Raw genomic sequence first — 23510 nt, 5'->3', positions numbered from 1 at the left:
GGGAGATGGGGAGTGGATGTCAACAATCCATTTATTAAAGTTTCAAAGCCGAAAGGATCGCCGTTGATCAGTCTTAAGATGTGCTAAGCACTTTGACTTTTACACTTAATACATTCCATAAATTCAACTTTTCATACCAAATCTCATACTTTCACCATTTCCCTGTCTTTCTTTTAGATCTTTATGCATCTTCTTCGCATCTTTACATTGCCATCTTTATCCTTGTGAAAATAAGTTACCCAAAATTTCGATCTTTTTTCTTCTTTTCATTCTCTCATCCTTGTTTGTGAATTATACATCAAATATCATGTCCATCTTGAGCAAATCCGACACCATGGCCACTCCGTCTTTCCATGAATTAAAGAAACAAGCTTCTTTCTTTTTCAAGGAAAAAATCAGGACTGCTAGATTAGCCCTGACTGATGTTACCTCTGCCGAACTGTAAGTTCATTAATTCCCCATTATGTATATATTATTGGAATGTCTTGAATCTTTTTTGTTTTTGTTCTTTTAAGGTTGACTGAAGAAGCCATCAATGGAAACCCTGATGCAAGATCTTTGAGTTCAATATCAAAGGCAGCTTTTGAGGTTGATGACTACTGGAGAATTGTAGCTATTCTCCATAAAAGGTTTTGACTTTCTATTTCTTTCATCAATGTCTTAGGAAGTTTTTTTATGTTTATATTTTAATATAAAATTGGACCTGGTTGTCATTTGGATAAAACCATCATCGATTAAGTTAAAAGATTCAAATTGGAAACTATATTGATTAGTTTTCAAAACTTGTCTTAGTTTTCTAGACATGTAGAAGTTGGTAATATCAAATAGGCTCGGTTCCGTAACATTGTCTCATTTGACAGATAGGTGAATACACAAACATATGTTTCATACAGAAACTTATCGGCTAGAGTAGTGTTTACGAGCATAATTTACACAAAAAAGAAAAAAAAAAATCAGAAAGCCAAAAACAGGATAGTTATTGAATAAGATCTTAGTTTTTTCTTTTTTTTTTTCTTTAAAAATTTAGTTTTGATTTTGCTGATGGGATCCATGATTGATAAAAGTAAACAAACGTGCAAGGCAGATTGCTGAAATTTGAAAAGAAAAATTGGAGACTTTCCTACAATTCTCTCATCATTCTCGAACATCTCTTAACTCGTGGACCAGAGAGTGTAGCAGAAGAGTTTCAAACTGACAAAGATGTTATTAACCAAATGGGATCCTTCCAATATGTTGATGAAAAAGGGTAATGCCCGTGTTCGTGTTTTCGTCGAAACCTATCTTTCTTGAATTTTTTTTTCATAATTTAACGCTGATTTGGTTTTAGGTTCAATTGGGGGATATCAGTGAGGAAGAGATCAGAGAGGATATTGAATCTCCTTGACAAACGGCCCGTTCTCAAAGAAGAGAGGGAGAAGGCAAGGAAGTTGACAAGAGAAATTCTAGGATTTGGAAGCTTCTCCTTGAGATCAAAGTGTCAAGAAATTGTGGAACATTCTTCTTCTTCACCCATTGGAAGATATGGAAAATGCAATTCAAACTTCAATAGTCTTGAGAATCTTGAGCAAGAAGAACATTTGGTTTTGTTAGAACAAAAGGAAGTGATTTCAGTTAATGATTATCATCATCCTTTCATCATCGACGAATCGAAGTCGAATGCTTCATTGCTGTTGGGATAATGACAGAGGAATTTGGAATTGTTTTTTTGAGTTCCATTCATGATTCAGTGTCATATTTACATGTACTTGAATAGATTGACATAAAAAAATAAACATGCTACCAACGAAAGTAAAAGGGTCTTCCTTTTTTTTTTTCTCTCTCTCTAATGAAGAGTATGAAAATTAGCAGTTGTTGGTTTTGTTTGGCTTGCAGAATTCAAAATGAAAAGGCTAAAACTTTAGCATAAAGATCAATACTTTGTGAGAAACTTTCATATTTGATTGTTGAATCTCTTTCACTCTGATTATAAGAGCATTTTCTTAAAAAATTATATCATTCGCACTCTACAACTAAACTAATATATACAAAATGTAAAGTGTTTCAAATTAGGATATTGAATTAATTACTAAGTTAAAAGGTTCAATTTTTATTTATTTGAATCTATTCGAACTTAAATAGTACTAATTGAGTTGGAATCAAATAATCCCATATTTATCTAATATCTCAAATTAAATTTATATAATTGATAGTTCTAGAAATCTGGTGATGTAAAGTCATAATTCAACTTTACATTCACTCTTTTTAATTTATTTAAAGGAAAGTTTTCTTAAAAAAAAATCATTTTCATTTACACTTTTGATGAATCCACACTCTAATCTTGTTCCATATGACTTATTTTTAAATTAAACATGTAAAAATGATTTGAACCAAACATTCAAACTACTTTTCATACAATATTTTATAATCCATAGTTTTTTTTTTTTTTGGAAGTTGAACCTATTATTTATAATATTCCTTCAAATTGATGGACCATAAATGATGGCAAACCCAACTTCATTGGGGTAGGATTGGGGTAGGTTTGATTCGTGGAGTTGAATGATCCACATCGTCCTTGGTGTTTCTTCTTCTGATCACATTCAATGTCACCTTTTTCTTTATTGTCGTTTTTTCTCTTTCCGCGTTACAAAACCGTGATCTCTCTCTAAGTATATACATAATCAAATCTTGTGTAGGAAACATAGCTCATTTGTAGCATTTAAGGTCAGCAGCATACTCCAGCGTAGCCATGGCCACTTTTACTGAGGATGAAATTCCGGTCATTTCCCTTGCCGGAATCGACGACGATGCCCACATGGCCGCGGTGAAGAAGAAGATCGTGGAGGCCTGCGAAGTGTGGGGAATATTCCAGGTGGTTGACCACGGTGTTGACCCCAAACTTATTGACGACATGATTCGTCTCACCACCGAATTCTACTATTTGCCACCGGAAGAGAAGCTCCGATTCGACATGTCGGGCGGCAAGAAGGGCGGATTCATGATCTCTACTCGACGAAAGGTCTCTCCAACTCAAACACTCTGTTTTACACTAACAACTATACAATCCTCTGTTTTTTCTTTTTTTTTAATCTTAAAGATGGAAATATGTTAACAAGTAAATTTAGTCCTAATTATGAGAAAATAAGAATTTAGTCCTCTCTTTTATAATTAGTTTTAAAACACTCCTAAGTAGTCTTTAGAGCAGATTAAAATAGGAATCTACATTTTGATATCTTTAAAATTATAACATGTCTAAGGTAACAATGCATAATTTACATATTTTATACTAATATCTATATAAACTTTATAGCCTAAAATAAGTTAGCGAATTTGAGATTTACTTAGTATTATATTGTTTGAGAAAATAGAATTTATTCAGGGAGACGTAGAAGATTGGAGGGAAGTGGTAACGTTCTTTACATATCCGAGTAGAGATCGAAGGTACTCGGAATGGCCGGACAAGCCGGAGGGTTGGATCAAGACGACGGAAGAATTCAGTGAAAAGTTGATGGATTTGGCTTCCAAAATATTGGAAGTGTTGTCGGAAGCCATGGATTTGGAGAAGGGAGCTCTTAAGGAAGCTTGTGGAGAGTTGAATCAAAAGATTTTGACCAATTTTTACCCCAAATGTTCCAACTCCGACCTCGAACTCGGCCTCCCTCGTCACACCGACCCTGGAACCATTACTATATTACTACAGGCAACCTCTCATTCTCTTTACATTTATCTTATTTCTGTCTCTAAAATTTCAAAACTTTATAGTAGAATTGATTGATATTTTAGATGAAAAGTACTGTATAAGTAAATATATCCTATAATTATAGGATCAAGTGGGTGGTCTTCAAGCAACCAAAGATGGGGCCAATTCATGGATCAACATCCCACCCATGAAAGGAGCTTTTGTAATCAACATTGGAGACCATGGTCATGTATGTACTACTCTCTTTAACTACTTTTATTATTTTTAAAAGCCAAATGATTAATATTGGAAGGAAGTCTAATAATTTTTAAATATGACTAAAAAATGTAGTATCTTAGCAATGGAAGGTTCAAGAGTGCGGATCATAGGGCATTGGCAAACGCAAAGAGTGACAGATTGTCGATAGCTACGTTTCAGTATCCAACACCAGAAGCCATTGTTTATCCATTAAAGGTTGGTGAAGGGGAAAAGGCAGTGATTGAGAATCCCATAAGCTTTGCAGAGATGTACAAGAAAAAGATGAGCAATGAACCTGTTCTTGCAATGTTTAATCATAAAGGACACAACAAAATCAATCCTTCTACTTAATTTATCCTACTTTAGTTATAACTATGTTCTAGACCCAACTTTTTATTTAGTTATATACGTCTCTTATATTTATGGCTGTTTTAGTTATCATTTTTTTTCATCATATTGTGATCATGAAAGCTTTCCTTTTCCTCTCTTTTGTGTATTTTTAATTTATTTCAATAAACTATTTCCTATCATAGTTCTTTTTTTTAGCTTCTTTCCTTTTTCTTTTATAGACACTAGCCCAAACAACGATGTATGACACAAGTGCTTCTGTTTTCAACAACAGTTAAACTAAATCCTTTCATAAGAGTTAATTAACCCCATTCTCTAAAATTACTTAAGTTACATATCACTTCGACTTCTAGATCATTTAAGGAAGTTCTAACTAAACGAACGATCGACCTCGATTTCTAAATTTTAATTTTACAAATATATTGATATGAATTCGAAGGTTGAAGGCAATTAAATTAAAATTTAATTGTGTAATCACAATAAATTACTTAATTAAAAAATAAAGGAAGAAATTAAAATTTTAATAATGTAATTGTTTCGAATTCATAAATTTTTTAAAATTCTAAAATATAGAAACAAAAGACAACAAACATCGTTCTATCGTTAAATCCTTAATAAAACAAACAAGTATATATTTTTTAAACAATTCAACCTTACTAAAAATATCAGCCAATAACAACAAAATAAATATAAATAGATCTTTGTCATAATTATTTAATTAAATAACTAAAAAACACAAATACTAATCGTATAGCATTAAATTAACTTCTAAAACAAAATATAATAATCGAAAATAAATTCCAAATATATGAAAACTTTTTTTAGAGCTTAAAACCAAACATATAAAATTGATAGTTTTACACAGTTAATTGTAAGTATCTAAATCTCTTTTTCAAACACATTCTTACTTTCTTTGCTGTCTATAGAAAACACTATAGTTATAATTGTTATTATTTTCTTAAACTTATTATTAATAAACCATTGTTTTCGATATTTTAGATTCAATCTTCATTATAATTAATTAACTAAAAGGAAAAAAAAAAAAAAAAGAGAGAGAGAGTATTTTTAAACTCACAAGGCGCGCGGGCTACGGTCATAGCAAAAGAAAGAAACAAACGGAAGACCAAAAACCCTTCCTTCTCCGCTTCCATTTCCAAGAACCCTAAGAAAAGAAAAACCATGTCGTTCAATTTCGTCGTCAACAATATGCAAACTCTGATAGATGCTTTAGCCACATTGGGAGTGGCGGATCAACTGGCAGATGCAACATTTTCACCGGAAATGTTCTGCGTAATGGTGGATTCAAATGTTTCCATTCACAGCACCATTGGCCTTCAACTCTGGCCTCCATTCTTTGATCATTATTTCTGCAGCGAGCTTCAATATTCTTGGTTCTTCTTCAATGAAATTTTCCCTCTTGCTCAAGATTTGCAGGATTCCGGTTACACTTCTTTCTCCTTCTCTATTGGCCCTAACCCTGACCTAGCCCAAATCAAATTCCAAGGCCCCAATGGTAATTTTCTTTTTCCTTTCATTAACTAATTCGCTTCTTCTTTCTCTTGATTTGATTTCTTCAATTTCGTTTTTTAGGGCTTCTTCATGAAACTAATTTCGAGTTGGTTTATTCCCATCATCCACTGCGCATCCCCGATTTTGATCTGTCTGTTTTTGTTTCCATGGATTCTCAAGAATTCTCCAACGTTATCTCTCAGTATCATATGTTTGATGACGGTAATTAATTCCATCTTTAGTTTTTCTATTCAATTAATATCTTATTTTTTTCATGTGAAATTGTAAATGTTTCGACATTTGGCTTTTACTATAATGCGATGCGACCACAAGACATGATTATTTACAGTTCATGTCACTATAAACATGAACTAAATTTCAAGTATTAATTCTGTATTATTGTTATTTACAGTTCATGTCACTATAACGAGTGAACGAGTGATATTTTCTTATTCAATTATGCAAGAGACAATTCTTAATCAACAGGTATACATTTGAATTTTGATTATGTTAATAAATTAGTTATTTTATATAAAAATTTTGTTTGGTTAACTACGATTAATGATAATGTAGAATGGGCAGTGCATAATCGGAGGTATTAAAGCACCAAATCAAGTTCAATTCATTTTAACTTTGGGTCCATCAGAAGTTTTCAACCATATTGCAAGTCAAACGAAGAGGGTATGGTTTTTTAAGCAATGTAATTCCAATAAAGGTTTAATTACGGCCCCTCTTGGATTGAATGGTCGACTTGTTGCTTGTTTCTTTGATGTCTTTGCCGAACATCTATGATTTACAAACATGACATGTAATGGGATATTACGTGTACTTTTTTTCTCTTTTTTGTACAAAATAATGACATACACTCATTAAGTATAGTGTTGGAGATTGTATAGACCCTGAAATATACATGTGATTTGAAAACTTAAAATTGTTTTTAGTTATGCTTCATATTTGTTTTTGGTAGCAGACTCATATCAGACATTTCGGAAATGGAATTTTGACATAAATAATTGTTTGAAATGCAGTGCTCGATGTTATATTTACTCGCCAATATTTAGTTGACAGTAAAATTAAAAAAAATACAATTATGATTTCACGTCTATAGTTTACGATGCATATTTTTTTTAAAAGAAATTGAGCCTATATGTGAAGTAGTGCATATCTTAATGTTTTAATCTTTATTTAATATTGTTTTGCACTCTAAAATATTAAAATCAATATTATTATTTAATTAGTTTCGATAAAAGTTAATAATAGAGAAATAAATTTAAAAATTAGTAAGATAATTTTACCAAAATAAATTTAATAGAATTAAAGAGATGAATAACTTTATATTTTTATAAGTCAATGATTATTCTTTTTCAAAAGATCATTCAGTAGCAAAAAGTTTTTTAATGACAAAATATATATATATATATTTATATATATATGGAATGCCAAAAGAATTGAAAATATTTTTAAGAGTTTGATGTCAAACATAAAATAATTAATAATTTAAAAGCTCAGTGTACCTGAATTTCTTTTTCTAAAATCAGTATCAAATTATCAACGGAAAACCAACGGAAAACAAAAACCCTTCGTCCTCCTCCTCCATTTCCAAGAACCCTAAGAAGAAGAAAAAAAACACTATGTCGTTCAATTTCGTCGTCACTAATATGCAAACTCTGATAGATGCTTTTGCCACATTGGGATTGGCAGATGCGGATCAACGGGCGGATGCAACATTTTCACCGGAAATATTTTGCGTAACAGAGGATTCAAATGTTTCCATTCACAGTGCCATTGGCCTTCAACTCTGGCCTCCATTCTTTGACCACTACTTCTGCAGCGAGCTTCAATATTCTTGGTTCTTCTTCAATGAAATTTTGTCGCTTGCTCAAGATTTACAAGATTCCGGTTACATTTCTTTCTCATTCTCTATCGGCCGTAACCCTGATCTCGCCCAAATTCAATTCCAAGGCCCCAATGGTAAATCTTTTTTCTTTTCTTTCTTTCCAGTGAAATCTTGATATTCAATTATAATTTCTTTAATTTTATTCTTTCAGGGCTTCTTCACACCATTTTTCTTGAACTGGGTTATTTCAATCCTCCCTTGCGTATCCATGAATTTTTTATCATGTGTCTGGACAATCTAGAATTGTCCAGATATTCAGGTACATTTTTATTTTGATAGAATAATTTAATATTTATTTTGATATTTAATTTATTTTTTATTATTGTTTATAGTTCAAATTAATATAAAGAGTGGACAACTTTTTCGTGCAATTACCCAAGAGGAGGAAGAAGAGATTCCCCGAAACCCTTATTTCTGCCGCTGCCCATCAGAGCTGTGTCGGGAAGGCGGACACTGCGGGTGTGTTCTCCGTCAAATTCCATGCAACCGCCGTTGCACAGGTTGCGGTCGTTATTGTCTGAATCCTTGGGGTAGAGTAGATGACATGTAATTGAATATTGTGTACTTTTTTAACAAAATAATGACTTACATTCATGTAGTATATGGTTGAAGATTGTATGAACCATGAAATATACGTATGATTGAGAACTCAAAAATTGTTTTTAGTAGTGCATTATTTGATAGCAGATTCATAAAATGCATTTAGAAAATTGAATTTTGATATAAATAATTGTTTAAAAGGTAGTGTTTGATGTATATAAAACTAATTAGTTTCTATAAAAATGTTGTTTTAAAATTATCATTGTTTGGATATAATTTGAAAAATAAAATTTCAAATATGTTAATTTATGAATGATAAAGTCTCAATTTTATTATATTTTGTAAATATTTATAATAGTTTGTTCATTTACGATGATTTTCATTATTTTAATTTAGCTTATAATAATATGTGTTTGATAAGAAAATAACAAACTTGTAGTGAAGAATGAAAAAGAATGGATGAAAAATTGTAAAACCATATCAAATAATGAATATTATAACAAATAGGAGTATTGAAACAGTGGTTGATTTGATTACAGTTAATTGAAGATTACAAAAATAATATTTCTAATAACAAGGAAGCAGTTACTATAGTGTTCGATAATCTTTATTTCCAAACAATCCCACAAAGTCGAGAATGGGTATTTTACTTTTTATTTAGTTATATAATGCTCTAATATTTTGTGACTTTTTAATTTAGTTATCACATATTATATTGTGATCTTGAATTCGTCATATAATGCTCTAATATTTATGACTTTTTTAGTTATCATATATCATATTGTGATCTTGAAAGCTTTCATTTTCATTTCTTTTGTGTATTTTAAATTTATTTCAATAAAGTATTTATTATTATAGTTTTTTTTCTTTTGTCAATTTTGATAAATATAACCAAATACCAAAATATCTAGGGTAGATGTAACAAAATAAAAAATCCCATGATATTTTCTTAAATTTTAGGTTTGCCCTTAAATAATGTGGACAATTTTTCATTTTTTTATTTGCGATTTAGATTTAGCTTTTTTTTTTTGTATATTTAGATTTGAGTAGTCAAATCTACGAGGTTTTTTATATTAACAAGTTTGAAAAAATAACATTTTGAAAAAAATGTATTTTTATATTTGATATACGATCTTGAACCAAATAACAATCTGAAAAAAAGGCAGCCGTTACCCATGGTTCTCTATCTGCAAAGGCCTGACTTGGTTTCAAAGGCAGGTTTCCTGGAAAATTAAAAATGGAAGAAACTTCTCCTTTTGGCACAGCCAATGGCATCAAAATAGTCCTCTATCTTTACACTACCCTAGATTATATGCTCTCTCTACAAATCAGGACAACTCCATTAATGACATGTGGAACTCAACTTTGATGGATTGGGATCTAAAACCAAGAAGGCAGTTGAGGGATTGAGAATATCCTCTGTGGGCCAAGCTAAAAAACTCTCTAAATGCCAGTTTTTGCGAAAATAGCAGAGACACTCCTACTTGGAATCTCAACTCTGATGATTTTTACTTTGTTGCTTCGGTAAAGAAAGCTATACACCAATCTGGCCAAGGTGTTTTAACTCTCCCAAATCAAAACACCTTCACAAACCTTTGGAAGTCCAGCATTCTAAAGAAATGCAAATTTTTCATCCGGTCCTGCTTTATGATAGTGTTAATACAACTGACCAACTTACTAAGAGAGAATTCCAAATCTCTGTTCTAAACCAAACTGGTGTGCGATGTGTAAAAGAAATGAAGAAGACAGGATCCATCTCTTCAGATTGTGCCCCATAGCAAATTCCATTTGGAGCTTAATATCATCCCAATGAAGAAGACAGGATCCATCTCTTCAGATTGTGCCCCATAGCAAATTCCATTTGGAGCTTAATATCATCCCAATGTCACTTGCCTCAGCCCCAAGGATCTCTGTATTACTATGTGCTTCTGAAAACAGAAGAGCAAAAAGAACATCATCCTCTTCAACACCTATGCCTCTGCCCTTTGGAATATATGGTTGGAGAGGAATGCCCGTATTTTCAATGGCAAAGAAAAAACAGTTGCGGACTTATGGGAAGATATAAAAGCTCTCGCAGGACTATGGACAAGCAGATCTTTATTGTTTTCCAATTATCAAGCTACCTCTTTAGCTCTAAATCTTCATGCGTTTACCTAGCTTTCAGTTTGTATCTTTGTTTCACAGGGGCTGTTCTCAAGCCATTTGTTTTCGCTTTTGGTTTTCCTGCTTCCCTGTACTGTTTCATGATATATTATTAATGAAGCGGGAATGATGATGGTCCTAAGGAGGTGTCCACCTAGTGGAGATGTCCGGGTGCACCTACTGACCCATCGTTTCTTGTTAAAAAAACAATTTGAAAAAAAAGAAGAAAAGAAGAAAGACGACAATTTGAAAAAAAAGAAGAAAAAAAGAAAGACGATGGAAAGAAAAAATCGCAAATGAAGAGGAGGAGAAAGACGTGGTTTGTTATATTTATGAATATAAATATTTTACTGATTTGTTATATTTATGAAAATTTCCACATATATATATAAATTATGGAATACTACAAAAATATTGGAGGGCTGACAAGAGAAATGACAAAATAGAAGATTCACTTTGGATAAATGGTAAATTTATTTTTAAATTGACAAAATAGTAAAACAAATAAATTTGAAAAGAAAATTGCATGACCAATGTCTTAAATGACCCTACCTAAGTGACAAACTTGAATCCTAAATACAATTGTTCAATAAACTCCAAATACCTGTAATTAAATAAAATTCTTAACACACAATTAACACTAATCACCATCAAAGTTTCACATAATTTCTGCAGTCATTTCATATCTTTTTCAAATCGTGCGTGTTTAGGCATTCAAAAGTTCAGGTATTCAAATGTTCAGGCAGAAACAATTGAAGCTAGCTTTCAGTTTCGTCCCATTCAAACCCTTCAATGTCTTACATTTGGCATAAATCAAGGGACTTCTTCTTGTCAGCTCCTCCAATCGGAGACTTACGTGTCGAACAACCCACAGCAAACCCCAAGAAGAACCACGAATGAAAAACAAAACACCCATGACGAAACTCACTGTAAAACCCGCCACAAACCCACGACCAACGTTGGACGCTGTCAAACGCTGCTTGAAAAAGCCCATCGTCACTTTCGTCAAAACTCCAATGTATTCCTCTCCGTCGACCACACTTTTCTCCTCTCTTGTTTGTAGGAAAAACTTTCTCCCTCTAATGTTTGTCTCTTGGGTCGGTTGCCCCCTCTCCCAATCTCCTTTTCTTTTCAAATAAAACCTAAAAGAAGAAGATCCAAATAATTGCAAAAATATCATTGAGACATTATTACAATTCTAAAATTTAAATTCAAATTGTGTTATTAAAAATATATATTATGTATTATTTCATAAATTTTTTAAAATATAAAAAACTGAAAATCTTGTAATTATATTTGACATTATTTTAGGTGAGGATCTAAAGTTTAAATTTAAATTGTTATTAAAATTATTTATTGTGTATTACTTAATAAATTGTTTAAAATATAACAAAATTGAAAATCTTGTATATATATTTGTCATTACTATAGGGAGGTTGTTGCAATCTTGTCTAAAAACAAAATAACAGATTTAGTTAAGATTTACCAAATTTGAATGTTGTTTGCAAAATACACTCTCTTTATTCTATTTTCAATATTCTATCTCATTTTTTGAGCTATTACAGTGTATTTAGAATATATGAATTATCTTATACTTTGAGAACAATATGTCTTGATGACCGAATCTTTTACCTTTTTTCTTGTGTCCCAAATCTGTTGTTTATAACATCATTCATACTCGACATATATCATGTTTAGGAAATCTTAATTCTATTGATTATTATAAAGTTTGTTTAGTTAAATAACCGTTATTACGATTCAACGACACTATTTAGGAAATCGTTCTTATTCTTGGTTTTGTAGCAAATCCATCTTAATGTTGGATTTGAAAAACATATGATTATATGTGTAAATAAATATTAATATTTGAATATGTGATCATGATATAGAACGAAGAGTTCAACACATTATTTAAAAGTATAAATTATAATGTAATTTTGCGTCAGCAACATATGTTATACATTCTGTCAAATACTGTGGATCTAATGTGAAAAGAATAATAACTCTATAAAAAATCAAGGCAATCAAACCTGACTGATTTAACTAATAAATTAATTTTGTTAAACTAGAAAAAAATAAACAATAAAACAAATTGAACAAATTAAATATATTAAAAATTATACTTCGCTTATATTTGCCAAGAAAATATTTTCAAGTAGGTTAATGAAATATATTTATTTCCTAACCTAAGGAGCTCAATGAAATATTTTAGATTAAATTAAATTTATTAGTTTTTTTTAATAAATAAATAAATTTGGAGATCATCAAAACAAATTAAAATTAATAAATTTGAGTTGTTATTTTTAGCATTTGAATCATCCAATCAAAAATATATTTGTATCATCATTTTAGGGATAATGTATAAAATTTTAATTCAAAATAATATTATGTATTATTTATAAAATTATTGTTAAACAACAGAAGTTGCAGGGATTATGTTGTAAAAAATGTAAAATTTGGATTTAAAATTAAGGTATAAAATTTGAATTAAAACTAACGAATTTAGGATTTGATTTATATTTCTTAAACTCAAAATGTTAATAAATATCAAATATGTATTATATATTATTTAATGTCTATTTTTTGATAAATAATTTGAAGAATAAAAAAGTCGAAATAGTTGAATTTATCTTTGACTATAAAATTTGAATTCAAATTGAGGAGTTTAAATGAGAGTATAAAATGTAAATTCAAATTGTTATTAAAAATATTTAATATGTATTATTTAATAAAGCTTTGATAAATAATATGAAATATAAAAATTTGTGAATTAATTGATTTAAATTCTAATGAATAAAGTATTAGTGCGATCTTTTCAAGCAGAATATTTTTTTGATTTAGTAAGATTTATCAAAAGTGAATCTGGAAAATAATTAAAAAAAGAAAAAGAAAAAAGAAAATCCCAAATAATTGTTTGGGTATTTAAATGGGATGGGTCCATTTTTATTTTGAAACTAAATTAATTAGGAATTTGTTGAGATTTGGATCTGCAAATACAATGGAGAGTAGAGGGCTTCCAATGGAGAATATGAAGTTAGGGAGAGGGCTTCCACAGCATATTGTTCGTGAAATCTTGCGTTGGGTTGTCATCTCCAATTTCCCGAACTTGAGGGTTGTCTCTAAAACTTGGAATCTTTTTATTTTAGATTACGCTCATGAATTCTCTTCTACAAACGCAAATGCTTTTCTTCTCTCCACATGTGATAGAACTCCCAATAACAAGGATCTTAATCATAAGATGCATTGTATCCGTTTTGATACTACCGCACATTTGGATTTTGATTTGGAATCGGAATGGACTACTAAATCACCCTCGTTAAGCTTTGATGGTGATTGGCCTTTTATCTCTCTGGTGGATAACTCATGCAATGGTCTTGTCTTTATTTGTAAGTGTGCATTTTTTACTCGTTGTGATGGCATATTCAATCCTATGACTAATGAGTTCTTCCAAATTCCTCGAGGTGAATTAGATGGTGATATTTACTCCTACGAATTAGGTTTTAGCCCTACAACAAAGCAATACAAATTGTTTCGAGTTACCGACTCATTCTTTCTTGATGGCGACGCTGACAATAACTCTTCGATAATGGATGTTTTGACATTCACCAGAAGAAGTGAAACTAATCATAACCATAGCCAATGGAGGCGACTTCATTCTCTCCCTCTTCGCATTCACAATGGTGCTTACTTGAATGGTGTCATCTATTGGATAGGAACAAAAGAAGATAAAGAAAATGAATATATCATATATGCTGTCAATGTTGAAACCGAACTAATTGAATTGAGTTTCATCTTGGATCTTGGTTCTTGCTCCACCTCTAGTCATGCATCCTTGAAGCAATTTAACAGCAGCGTTTATGCAACTTTTTTCATCAACCCAAAGACTTATAACTCCTCCATTCAAGTGTGGAGGATGCAAGAGAAAGATTTGTGGATTAGAGAATTTGTTATTGTTGACATACCAATTAATTGGAGTTCCCTTACCCTCATCAAAGCCTTTGAGGATGGAGAGATATTGTGTATGATTAATCTTGATTTTTTTTGCTGGTATAATTCTTTCACAGGGAGGAAGAAGATTGTAACTAAGAATCAAAAGAAGGATAGACGTGTGTGTCAAATAGAATATTTGAATTTTGGTTTGCTCCAAAACATTTTGGCAGGAGAAGAGACATAAGAGACATGATATATTAATGATTATGATTGTTTTGTTTTAGTATCAATAAGATTATGTTTTTTTTTCCTCATTCTTCCTTTTATTGAACATATTCAACTCTCTCGAAATTATTCATGATTGTCTTTTAATCAATGACATCTTGGTTTTAAAAAATTATGTAATTTGCGAGGTTCAGATATAGGAACATGTTAAATATACCATCTAATTAGGAACTTTTTTTTACTATCACAACAAGAAAATTATCAGATATTAAATCTTAGTACTTTAATTACAGTGATTAAAGTTATTTATTATACGCACGGCTTAAACAATGATGGCTTAATTTTAGGCTAAGGTCAAATATCTCTAAAAACTTTAAAGAGTTTGAAATGGACAAAAGAAGATAAAACCATTAGGTCCATACATATACAAGAATGAATTTAGAAAATTGAGAAAATTAAGTCGGGTCCATACATATACAATAAAGATATTAAATTGGAACCTACACATGATTGATTAAAAAAATTATATTGGATATTATTTGATTTAGACTTAAAACATAATGCTTCTGTTTTTCAACTCAAGACAAAGGTGGACCGAGATTTTGAAAATAATGCTTCTATTTTTTAACTCGTGGAGCTACCAAGATATTAGTGATCCGAGATTGTTAAAATAATGCTTCTGTTCTTTAACTGGAGGGGTTCTCGGAACCCGAGAGATCATTAACAAGTGCTTCAACTTAGTTAATTAACCTTGGAGCGCCTGGCAACATTTTAAACTAAATAATCTTACAAATTTTCTGCATCTCTAATTTGATTGTTATAATCTTTACTTGACTTAGAAAAATCAAATCAAATTATGATTTTAATTTTTCTTTAAGATATCACCTTTCCTTCGGATTTGCTTCTGTAGTTTTCACGTTACACCAATTAGCTTGGGGGATTATATAATAATTTTTTCAAATGAGGAGTTATTAGAAAAGTTTATACAAAAAAGAAAACAGTAATATAATACCAACAAATCATATAATTCAAACTCTAGAGAATTATGTTCAATCAAATTACAAAGATCATTATATGGATTGAAACAATCAGGACGAATGTGGTACAATTGCTTAAGTGAATATTTATTGAAAGAAGATTATCAAAATAATTCAATTTGTCCATGTGTTTTTATTAAGAAATCACAGTCAAGATTTGCGATTATAGTTGTATATGTTGATGATTTAAATATAATTGGAACTCCTGAAGAGCTTTCAAAGGCAATAGAATATCTCAAAAAGGAATTTGAAATGAAAGATCTTGGTAAGACAAAATTTTGCCTTGGCTTACAAATCGAGCATTTAGCCGATAGAATTTTTATTCATCAATCAACATATACAGAAAAGATTTTAAAAAGATTCTACATGGACAAAGCACACCCATTGAACATTCCAATGGTGGTTTGATCACTAGATGTAAAAAAGGATATCTTTCGACCTCGAGAAGATAATGAAGAATTACTTGGTTCTGAAGTACCGTACCTTAGTGCAATAGGTGCACTAATGTATCTTGCTAATAACACAAGACCAGATATAGCATTTTCAGTAAATTTGTTAGCAAGATATAGTTCTTCTCCAACAAAAAAACATTGGAATGGAGTTAAGCATGTACTTCGTTATCTTCGAGGGACAATTGATATGGGTTTGTTTTATTCAAATAAATCAAACTTTGATCTAGTTGGTTATGTGGATGCTGGATATTTATCTGATCCACACAAAGCAAGATCTCAAACAGGTTATCTGTTTACATGTGGAGGAACTGCTATATCTTGGCGATCTGTAAAGCAAACCATGACGGCCACTTCATCGAATCATGCAAAAATTCTTGCAGTTCATGGAGCTAGTAGAGAATGTGTATGGTTGAGGTCAATGACTCATCATATTCGAGAAACATGTGGTTTGTCTTTCAGTAAAAATTTACCAACAATATTATTTGAAGATAATACCGCATGTATAACACAAATCAAAGAAGGATATATAAAAGGAGATAGAACAAAGCATATCTCACCAAAACTCTTCTATAAGCATGACCTTGAAGAAAATGGTGACATCAGTGTTCAACAAATTTCTTCAAAAGACAACTTGGCGGACTTATTCACAAAAGCATTACCCACATCAACATTTGAAAAGCTAGTGCACAACATTGGAATGGGACGACTCAGAGAACTTAAGTGATGTATCCATAAGGGGGAGTAGAAATATTGTCCTTAAGGAATAGGAGTAATGCATTTTTTTCCTTTGACTATGCTTTTTCTCATTGAATTTTCCTAGCAAGGTTTTTATGAGGTAGTTATTAATGTATAAAAATGATGTACTCTTTTTCCTTTACTAGGATTTTTTCCCATCGGGTTTTTTTCTAGTAAGGTTTTAATGAGGCATTTATTTTTATATAATATGGATATCTAAGGGGGAGTATTGTAAATATAATGATATTATAAATGTAGATATCCATAACCTACATAGGTTACAATTTTCATATAACTCTCACATTCAATTCCATATTGTAACATCCATTCCATTGAATTCCATAATGTAACTAATACATAAGATGTTCTATAAATAAAGGAGTGTGATGTCTTTGTAAGACACACCACAATTGAGTTCAATTGTATTCTCTTCTCTATTCTTCTCTTTGTTTGTTTCATTATCCTTTATTTTATAACAGATACTAGTTTTTTACAGTTAGATATTAAATCTTTATAGGTATTTTAATCACGAAAGATTAAAGTTATTTATTATAACCACAACTGTATAGATAGTAGCTCAAACAAGGAAGGTTTGATTATATTTGATTTGAAGATACATAGATAAAAGGCCAAATATCTCATAAAAACTTCAAAAAAAAAAGTTTTTAAAGATAATCAAATGGACTAAAATACAAGAAGATTATAGCCTAAAACCATTAGGATCCATACATATACAATAAAGGAATGAATTTAGAAAATTGAGAAAATTAAGTTGGGGTCCATACATATACAATAAGGATATTAAATTGAAAAATTAAGGTGGTTTTAAAAAGAATTTAGATAAAATGAATACATTTAGAACTATTAAGGTGAAATAGGTATTTCTTTTGTCATCAAGAAAGTTTGAAACATAATTTACTCAAAATAATTTTTTTTTTATTAAAATTATCGTTCTAGAACCCAAGAATAAATTAGACCCCATATTTAAAAACAAAAAATACATTCTATCACAAAAATAAATATTTGAGAATTTCAATGTGAAAATACAATTTAAAAGAAAAAAAAAGAGAAAAAAGAGGGTGGAATGAGTCTCTTCAACCAACAATCTAATAATAATAATAACTAATAGTTATTATTATTTATTATTATTATTTATTTTTCAGATCTAAATTGGATTTGGAAACTTTTTTATTTTGAAAATTTTATTATTGTTAAAATATATATATATATATATATATATATATATATATATATATATATATATATATTCATTCAACAGATTTTTTATATTTGATTTTATTGGTTTAAATTTTTGGCATCTCTAATATGATTATTATAATCTTTACTTGACTTAGAAAAATCAAATCAAATCATGATTTTAATTTTTCTATTAAGATATCACCAGCTTGGGGTTTATATAATAATTTTTTCAAATAAGGAGTTATTAGAAAAGTTTATACAAAAAAGAAAACAGTAATATAATACCAAAAAAATTGAAAATAATTAAAAAAAAAAAAAAAAAAAGCCCAAATAATTGTTCGGTTATTTAAATGAGATTGGTTGGTTGAGATTTGGATCTGCAAATACTATGGAGACGGAGAGTATGAAGTTAGGAAGAGGGCTTCCAATGGAGAGTATGAAGTTAGGAAGAGGGCTTCCAATGGAGAGTATGAAGTTAGGAAGAGGGCTTCCAATGGAGAATATGAAGTTAGGGAGAGGGCTTCCACCGCATATTGTTCGTGAAATCCTGCGCAGGCTTGTCATCTCCAATTTGCCCAACTTGAGGGTTGTCTCTAAAACTTGGAATCTTTTTATTTTAGATTACGCCCATGAATTCTCTTCTACAAACGCAAATGTCTTTCTTCTCTCCACATCTGATACAGGTCCCGGTAACAAGGATCTTAATCCTAAGATGTATTGTATCCATTTTGATACTACCAAACATTTGGATTTGGATCTAGATTTTGATTTGGAATTGGAATGGACTAAACCACCCTCCTTAAGCTTTGATGGTGATTGGTCCTTCATCCCTATGATGGATAATTCCTGTAATGGACTCGTCTTTATTTGTAAGTGTGCTTTTTTTTCTCGTTCTGATGGCATATTCAATCCTATGACTAATGAGTTCCTTCAAGTTCCTCGGGATGAGCTAGATGGTGATAATTACTTTTATGGATTAGGTTTTAGCCCAACAACAAAGCAATACAAAATGTTTCGAGTTAACCCTGACAATAACTCATCGATAATGTATATTTTGACGTTTAGAAGAAGTGAAACCAATTATAGGTATAACCAATGGAGACAACTTCATTATTTCCCTATTCTCATTTGTTGCGATGGTGTTTACTTGAATGGTTTCATCTATTGGATGGGAAGAAAACAATATAAAGAAAATGAGTATACCATATATGCTCTCAACGTGGAAACGGAACAAATTGAATTGAGTGCTGTCTTGCATCTTGGTCCTTTCTCCACCTCCTCCATCCCCGGGGTATCCTTGAAGCAATTTAATGGCAGCGTTTATGCAACTTTTTATATCGATCCAACGACTTGTAATTCCGTCATTCAGGTATGGAGGATGCAAGAGAAAGATTTGTGGATTAAAGAATTTGTTATTGATGACATACCAAATAATTGGTGCTCCCTTACTCTCATCAAAGCCTTTGAGGATGGAGAGATATTGTGTATGGTTAATCTTGATTTTTTTTGTTGGTATAATTCTTTTACCGGGAGGAAGAAGATTGTGACTAAGAATCAAAAGAAATGTAGATATGTGTGTGAAATAGAATATTTGAATTTTGGTTTGCTTCCAAACATTTTGGCTGGGGAAGAATTGGAAAAGACATGATATTAGAAGACACCGAAGACAAGATATTAGAAGAGCTAGGGTATGACCGATAATTGTTTTAGTATCGGTAAGATTATGTTTTTTTTTTCTTCTCTCATTCCTTTTATTGAACATTGAACTCTCTTGAGATTATTTATGATTATTTCGAGGTAAGATTGTTGATCTTGTTTTAATCATGACACGTAATTATGTGATAAATATACCATCTAATTATGTGATAAATGTACCATCTAATTATGTGATAAATGTACCATCTAATTATGTGATAAATGTACCATCTAATTATGTTCTAAATGTACCATCTAATTATGTTCTAAATGTACCATCTAATTATGTTCTACAACTTTTTTGACTCTCACAACATTGAGATACTAGTTTTTTACCGATATTAAATCTTAGGTACTTTAATCACGATTATTTATTTGTTTATAACCAGAACTCATATAGATAGTAGCTCAAACAACTATGGTTTGATTATACATGAGCTTCGAAGATGCATAGATAAAAGGCCAAATATCTCATAAAAGATATTTCAAATGGACAAAAGAAGATAAAACCATTAGGGTCCATACATATACAATAAAGGAATGAACTTAGAAAATTGAGAAAATTAAGTCGGGGCCCATACATACACATAAGGATATTAAATTGGAACTTACACATGATTGATTAAAAAAATTATATTGGATGATATTATTTGACGAGATTTAAAATATAATGCTTATGTTTTTCAACTTGAGGCAAAGGTGGATCGAGATTTTGAAAATAATGCTTCTATATTTTAACTCGTGGAGCTCCCAAGATATTAGTGGCCCGAGATTGTTAAAATAATGCTTCTGTTCTTTAACTGGAAGAGTTCTCGGGACCTGAGATCATTAACATAAGTGCTTCAACTTAGTTAACCATGGGAGCGCCTAGCAACACTTTAAACTAAATAATCTTACAAATTTTTGACTCAAAGACTCTCGTGGAAAATTTGGCTTGATAAGGTTGATCTCATTAGATGTTGTGTTGAACGAAAGAAAAAGTGATGTAATTAGCATTTTATGTGACTTGAAAAGTTCTTTTTTTATAGTTTTCGAAACTCCACTTATCTAAATAATGTATCTTCGATGATTCTCCATCATCCTTAATATTTTTTTTTTCCGTTTATCATTGTCTTCTTAAAAAATGAGAAAAATCACTCATATATAATAACTAAATTCAAACATTTTAAGTTGCATGCACATATTCACATGTCGTTAATTCTCAAAGTCCAAGAACAAAAATGTTATAAAGTATTCTCTTGAATCCTTTTCAAAATGTAATAATAATAAAAATAAAAATAAAAAATTAAGGTGATTTTCAAAAGAATTTAGATAATTAAAATGGATACTTTCGGAACTATTAACATGAAAGAGTATTTCTTTTGTCAATCTAGAATGTGTCACCTTAAGAGACGCATTCACCTTAAATTTTATGTGCCACTTCATGCGAGAATGGATGATTTAGATTAACGGTTTTAATTTTATTTTTTTATATATAAAAGAGATTTAATTATAAGTTGTATCTCATGTATGTTATTTATATTTATATCAAAATTTCAAATTTTCTATTCATAAAACATGATAGATTCATTTCTATTAAAACAAGAAACATGTGTTATATTTTATTTGAATATTATATGAATTTAGTTTTTTTCAAATATAATGAAATGAATAAAAAAATTGCAATTTATAATAACTTCCCTATTAAATTATTTTTTCTACAGTAAAAAAAAAATAGAAGTTGGAATATTTTAGTAAGAAAGTTATTATAAAAGAGGAGGGAAAGGCAAAAGATTGTACCAAATTCTTGTGCTCTCGTCCACTTCCATTTCCATTTCCATTTTTGCAAAAGAAAATCGTAAGAAAAGGATGTGGTCTTTCAGAGTCTCCGTGAACGATATGAAGGTTCTAATAGATCCGTTGATAACATTGGGATTGGTGGATATAATGGCGGATGGAATATTTTCACCGGATATGTTTTGCATAATGGCGGATTCAGATGTTTCCATTCACAGCGCCTTCGGCATTGAACTCTTGCCTCCATTCTTCGACACTTTCTACGCCGACGAAGTTCGTCAACTATTCTGGTTCCGCCTTACTCATCTTTTTCCTCTTGCCGTACAATTGCTAGAATCTGGTTACACTTCTTTCACCTTCTCTATCGAACGTTTCCGTTACAATCACGCCCAATTCAGATTCGAAGGACCAAATGGTAACTCTTCTTCTTCTTCTTTAATTCTTTCTTTTTATTTCAAGATTTTCATTCATTTGATTTCTTGAAATCTGTTTTCTAGGGCTTCTTCGCGAAGTTAATTTCCTATTGACTCCTGTCGTCCGTCCCTTGAGCATTGGCGAAATTGATCTCTCTGCCTTTGTTACCATGGATTCTCAAGAATTCTCCAACATTATCTCTGAATATCATATGTTTGATTATGGTAAAACTTATATTATTCATCTTTTTAACTCTTTAGTTTACGTTAGATATTGCATGACAATCATGCATATGATTTACTCTCTTGCAGTTCAAGTTATTATAACCAACAGACGGGTATCATTCTCTTATGCAATTATACAAGAGACGATTATTACTCCACAGGTATATATAATTTAATTTCGAGGTTGTTAATTAATCAATTAATGTAGAAGTATGGTTTGATTATTGGTAATAATTAATGTAGGATGGGCAATGCATAATCGGGGGTATTAGACCACCTAATGAAGTTCAATTCATAATTACTATGAGTCAACCAGATGCTTTCTATCATTTTGCAAGTCAATCGAAGAGAATATGGCTGTTTAAGGAAGTTAATTCTACCAAAGGAATAATTACTGCCCCTCTTGGATTGCATGGTCGACTTGTCTCTTTTTTCTGTGATTCTTCTGCATGATCTCGATGATTGAATCACATATAATTCCATACTATATGTTTCTCTATTTTCCTTTTTGTATAAAAATAATGACATATGTTCAAGAAGTTCTCCATAATCTCGATGATTGAATCAGTACTTATAATTCAATATTATATGTCTCTACGTACGTTTTCTTCTTTGTATAAAAGTAATGACATATGTTCAAGAAGTTTAGTTGTAAATTGTTGGATATGAAATAAACATATATGTGATCAGTGATACCTACAAATTCTATTTATAATGCAAAAAATAAGGGTTGAATCTCAATCGGAGGAAGTTGAGAGACGATTTTATAATTTCCAGTTAACTTCTAAAATTGATATAATTTCAGTTTTTATATTTATATGCAATATAAATAGCATAAAAGTCGAACCCTCTTAATTTATGCTAAGTTCGTCGGTGCATATACATATGATCTTTTAATTTAGTAGATGAGAATACAAAATTATTCTTTTGACTTTCATTCTCAACTTTCTAATAAAAAGTAACTTGAAAATGAATATTTATTAAAGGAAGTATAGGCAGTGTATTAATTTTGTAACCTAATGAGTTTAGGCATTTAATAAAGTATTAAATATTATATGTGTCATTGTATCAATTTTTTATTAACCAATTTTATTTATCTTTATCAAAATGAATATAATTCAACTTATATAATATTTATGCTGAAAATCTCAAAGTCAAATATTCGATTTGATCATCTCATAATTTCACTATGAGATTGATAAAAATATGAGATTTTAAGGACTTTTCTAAAAATAAATTTTTGTTCCAAACTCTAGATATCAACCTAATAAGATTAGGGATAAAATAATATATTTAACCTTTATTTTGTGTTAAAATTAAATATTAAATTTGGATGAGACCATGAACAAATGTAGTAATTGATTTACAAAAAAGCTTAAATATAATAAAACATCTCAAGTGTTATAATTTTGATTAAAAAGTCAAAAGTTTGAAACTTCACGGTTCCATGTTATTATTGAATTCATAAAATTT

At 30.4% G+C, this 23510-nt stretch overlaps 5 protein-coding genes across 5 annotated transcripts; all 5 read left to right on the top strand.

Annotated features, from left to right (window-relative positions):
- Window positions 1–145: 145 nt before the first annotated feature.
- Window positions 146–1826, top strand: LOC103498779 (ENTH domain-containing protein C794.11c-like). Its single transcript, XM_008461514.3, has 4 exons — window positions 146–441; window positions 516–629; window positions 1085–1246; window positions 1328–1826. Exons 1-4 carry the CDS (start codon window positions 308–310, stop codon window positions 1677–1679), a joined length of 762 nt encoding a protein of 253 aa, XP_008459736.2. The 5' UTR covers window positions 146–307; the 3' UTR covers window positions 1680–1826.
- A 693-nt stretch (window positions 1827–2519) lies between these two features.
- LOC103498778 (naringenin,2-oxoglutarate 3-dioxygenase-like) lies at window positions 2520–4458 on the top strand. Its single transcript, XM_008461513.2, has 4 exons — window positions 2520–2995; window positions 3356–3676; window positions 3801–3905; window positions 4007–4458. Exons 1-4 carry the CDS (start codon window positions 2726–2728, stop codon window positions 4262–4264), a joined length of 954 nt encoding a protein of 317 aa, XP_008459735.2. The 5' UTR covers window positions 2520–2725; the 3' UTR covers window positions 4265–4458.
- A 914-nt stretch (window positions 4459–5372) lies between these two features.
- Window positions 5373–6701, top strand: LOC103498776 (uncharacterized). The gene is made up of 4 exons (XM_008461512.3): window positions 5373–5774; window positions 5852–5992; window positions 6183–6256; window positions 6344–6701. Exons 1-4 carry the CDS (start codon window positions 5441–5443, stop codon window positions 6560–6562), a joined length of 768 nt encoding a protein of 255 aa, XP_008459734.2. The 5' UTR covers window positions 5373–5440; the 3' UTR covers window positions 6563–6701.
- Window positions 6702–13347: 6646 nt separating this feature from the next.
- Window positions 13348–14523, top strand: LOC103499068 (F-box protein At3g07870-like). Its single transcript, XM_051079295.1, has one exon. The coding sequence runs from the start codon at window positions 13348–13350 to the stop codon at window positions 14521–14523; it is 1176 nt and encodes a 391-aa protein (XP_050935252.1).
- Window positions 14524–21426: 6903 nt separating this feature from the next.
- On the top strand, window positions 21427–22712 carry LOC127151751 (uncharacterized). The gene is made up of 4 exons (XM_051091999.1): window positions 21427–21814; window positions 21897–22037; window positions 22125–22198; window positions 22281–22712. The coding sequence occupies exons 1-4, from the start codon at window positions 21472–21474 to the stop codon at window positions 22488–22490; spliced, it is 768 nt and encodes a 255-aa protein (XP_050947956.1). The 5' UTR covers window positions 21427–21471; the 3' UTR covers window positions 22491–22712.
- Window positions 22713–23510: the final 798 nt, after the last annotated feature.

The sequence above is a fragment of the Cucumis melo genome, chromosome 11 (genome assembly GCF_025177605.1).
Source record: "Cucumis melo cultivar AY chromosome 11, USDA_Cmelo_AY_1.0, whole genome shotgun sequence".
NCBI classification, from domain to species: domain Eukaryota; kingdom Viridiplantae; phylum Streptophyta; class Magnoliopsida; order Cucurbitales; family Cucurbitaceae; genus Cucumis; species Cucumis melo.
This window is presented reverse-complemented; position numbering and strand designations above follow the sequence as displayed.

Coding starts and splice junctions, on each gene's coding strand:
- LOC103498779 (XM_008461514.3), top strand. CDS start 308: ATGTCCATCTTGAGCAAATCCGACACCATGGCCACTCCGTCTTTCCAT. Junction 442..515: donor GATGTTACCTCTGCCGAACT/GTAAGTTCATTA, acceptor TGTTCTTTTAAG/GTTGACTGAAGAAGCCATCA. Junction 1,247..1,327: donor CAATATGTTGATGAAAAAGG/GTAATGCCCGTG, acceptor ATTTGGTTTTAG/GTTCAATTGGGGGATATCAG.
- LOC127151751 (XM_051091999.1), top strand. CDS start 21,472: ATGTGGTCTTTCAGAGTCTCCGTGAACGATATGAAGGTTCTAATAGAT. Junction 21,815..21,896: donor CAGATTCGAAGGACCAAATG/GTAACTCTTCTT, acceptor TCTGTTTTCTAG/GGCTTCTTCGCGAAGTTAAT. Junction 22,038..22,124: donor ATATCATATGTTTGATTATG/GTAAAACTTATA, acceptor ACTCTCTTGCAG/TTCAAGTTATTATAACCAAC.
- LOC103498776 (XM_008461512.3), top strand. CDS start 5,441: ATGTCGTTCAATTTCGTCGTCAACAATATGCAAACTCTGATAGATGCT. Junction 5,775..5,851: donor CAAATTCCAAGGCCCCAATG/GTAATTTTCTTT, acceptor TTCGTTTTTTAG/GGCTTCTTCATGAAACTAAT. Junction 5,993..6,182: donor GTATCATATGTTTGATGACG/GTAATTAATTCC, acceptor TGTTATTTACAG/TTCATGTCACTATAACGAGT.
- LOC103498778 (XM_008461513.2), top strand. CDS start 2,726: ATGGCCACTTTTACTGAGGATGAAATTCCGGTCATTTCCCTTGCCGGA. Junction 3,677..3,800: donor CCATTACTATATTACTACAG/GCAACCTCTCAT, acceptor CTATAATTATAG/GATCAAGTGGGTGGTCTTCA. Junction 3,906..4,006: donor ACATTGGAGACCATGGTCAT/GTATGTACTACT, acceptor TAAAAAATGTAG/TATCTTAGCAATGGAAGGTT.
- LOC103499068 (XM_051079295.1), top strand. CDS start 13,348: ATGGAGAGTAGAGGGCTTCCAATGGAGAATATGAAGTTAGGGAGAGGG.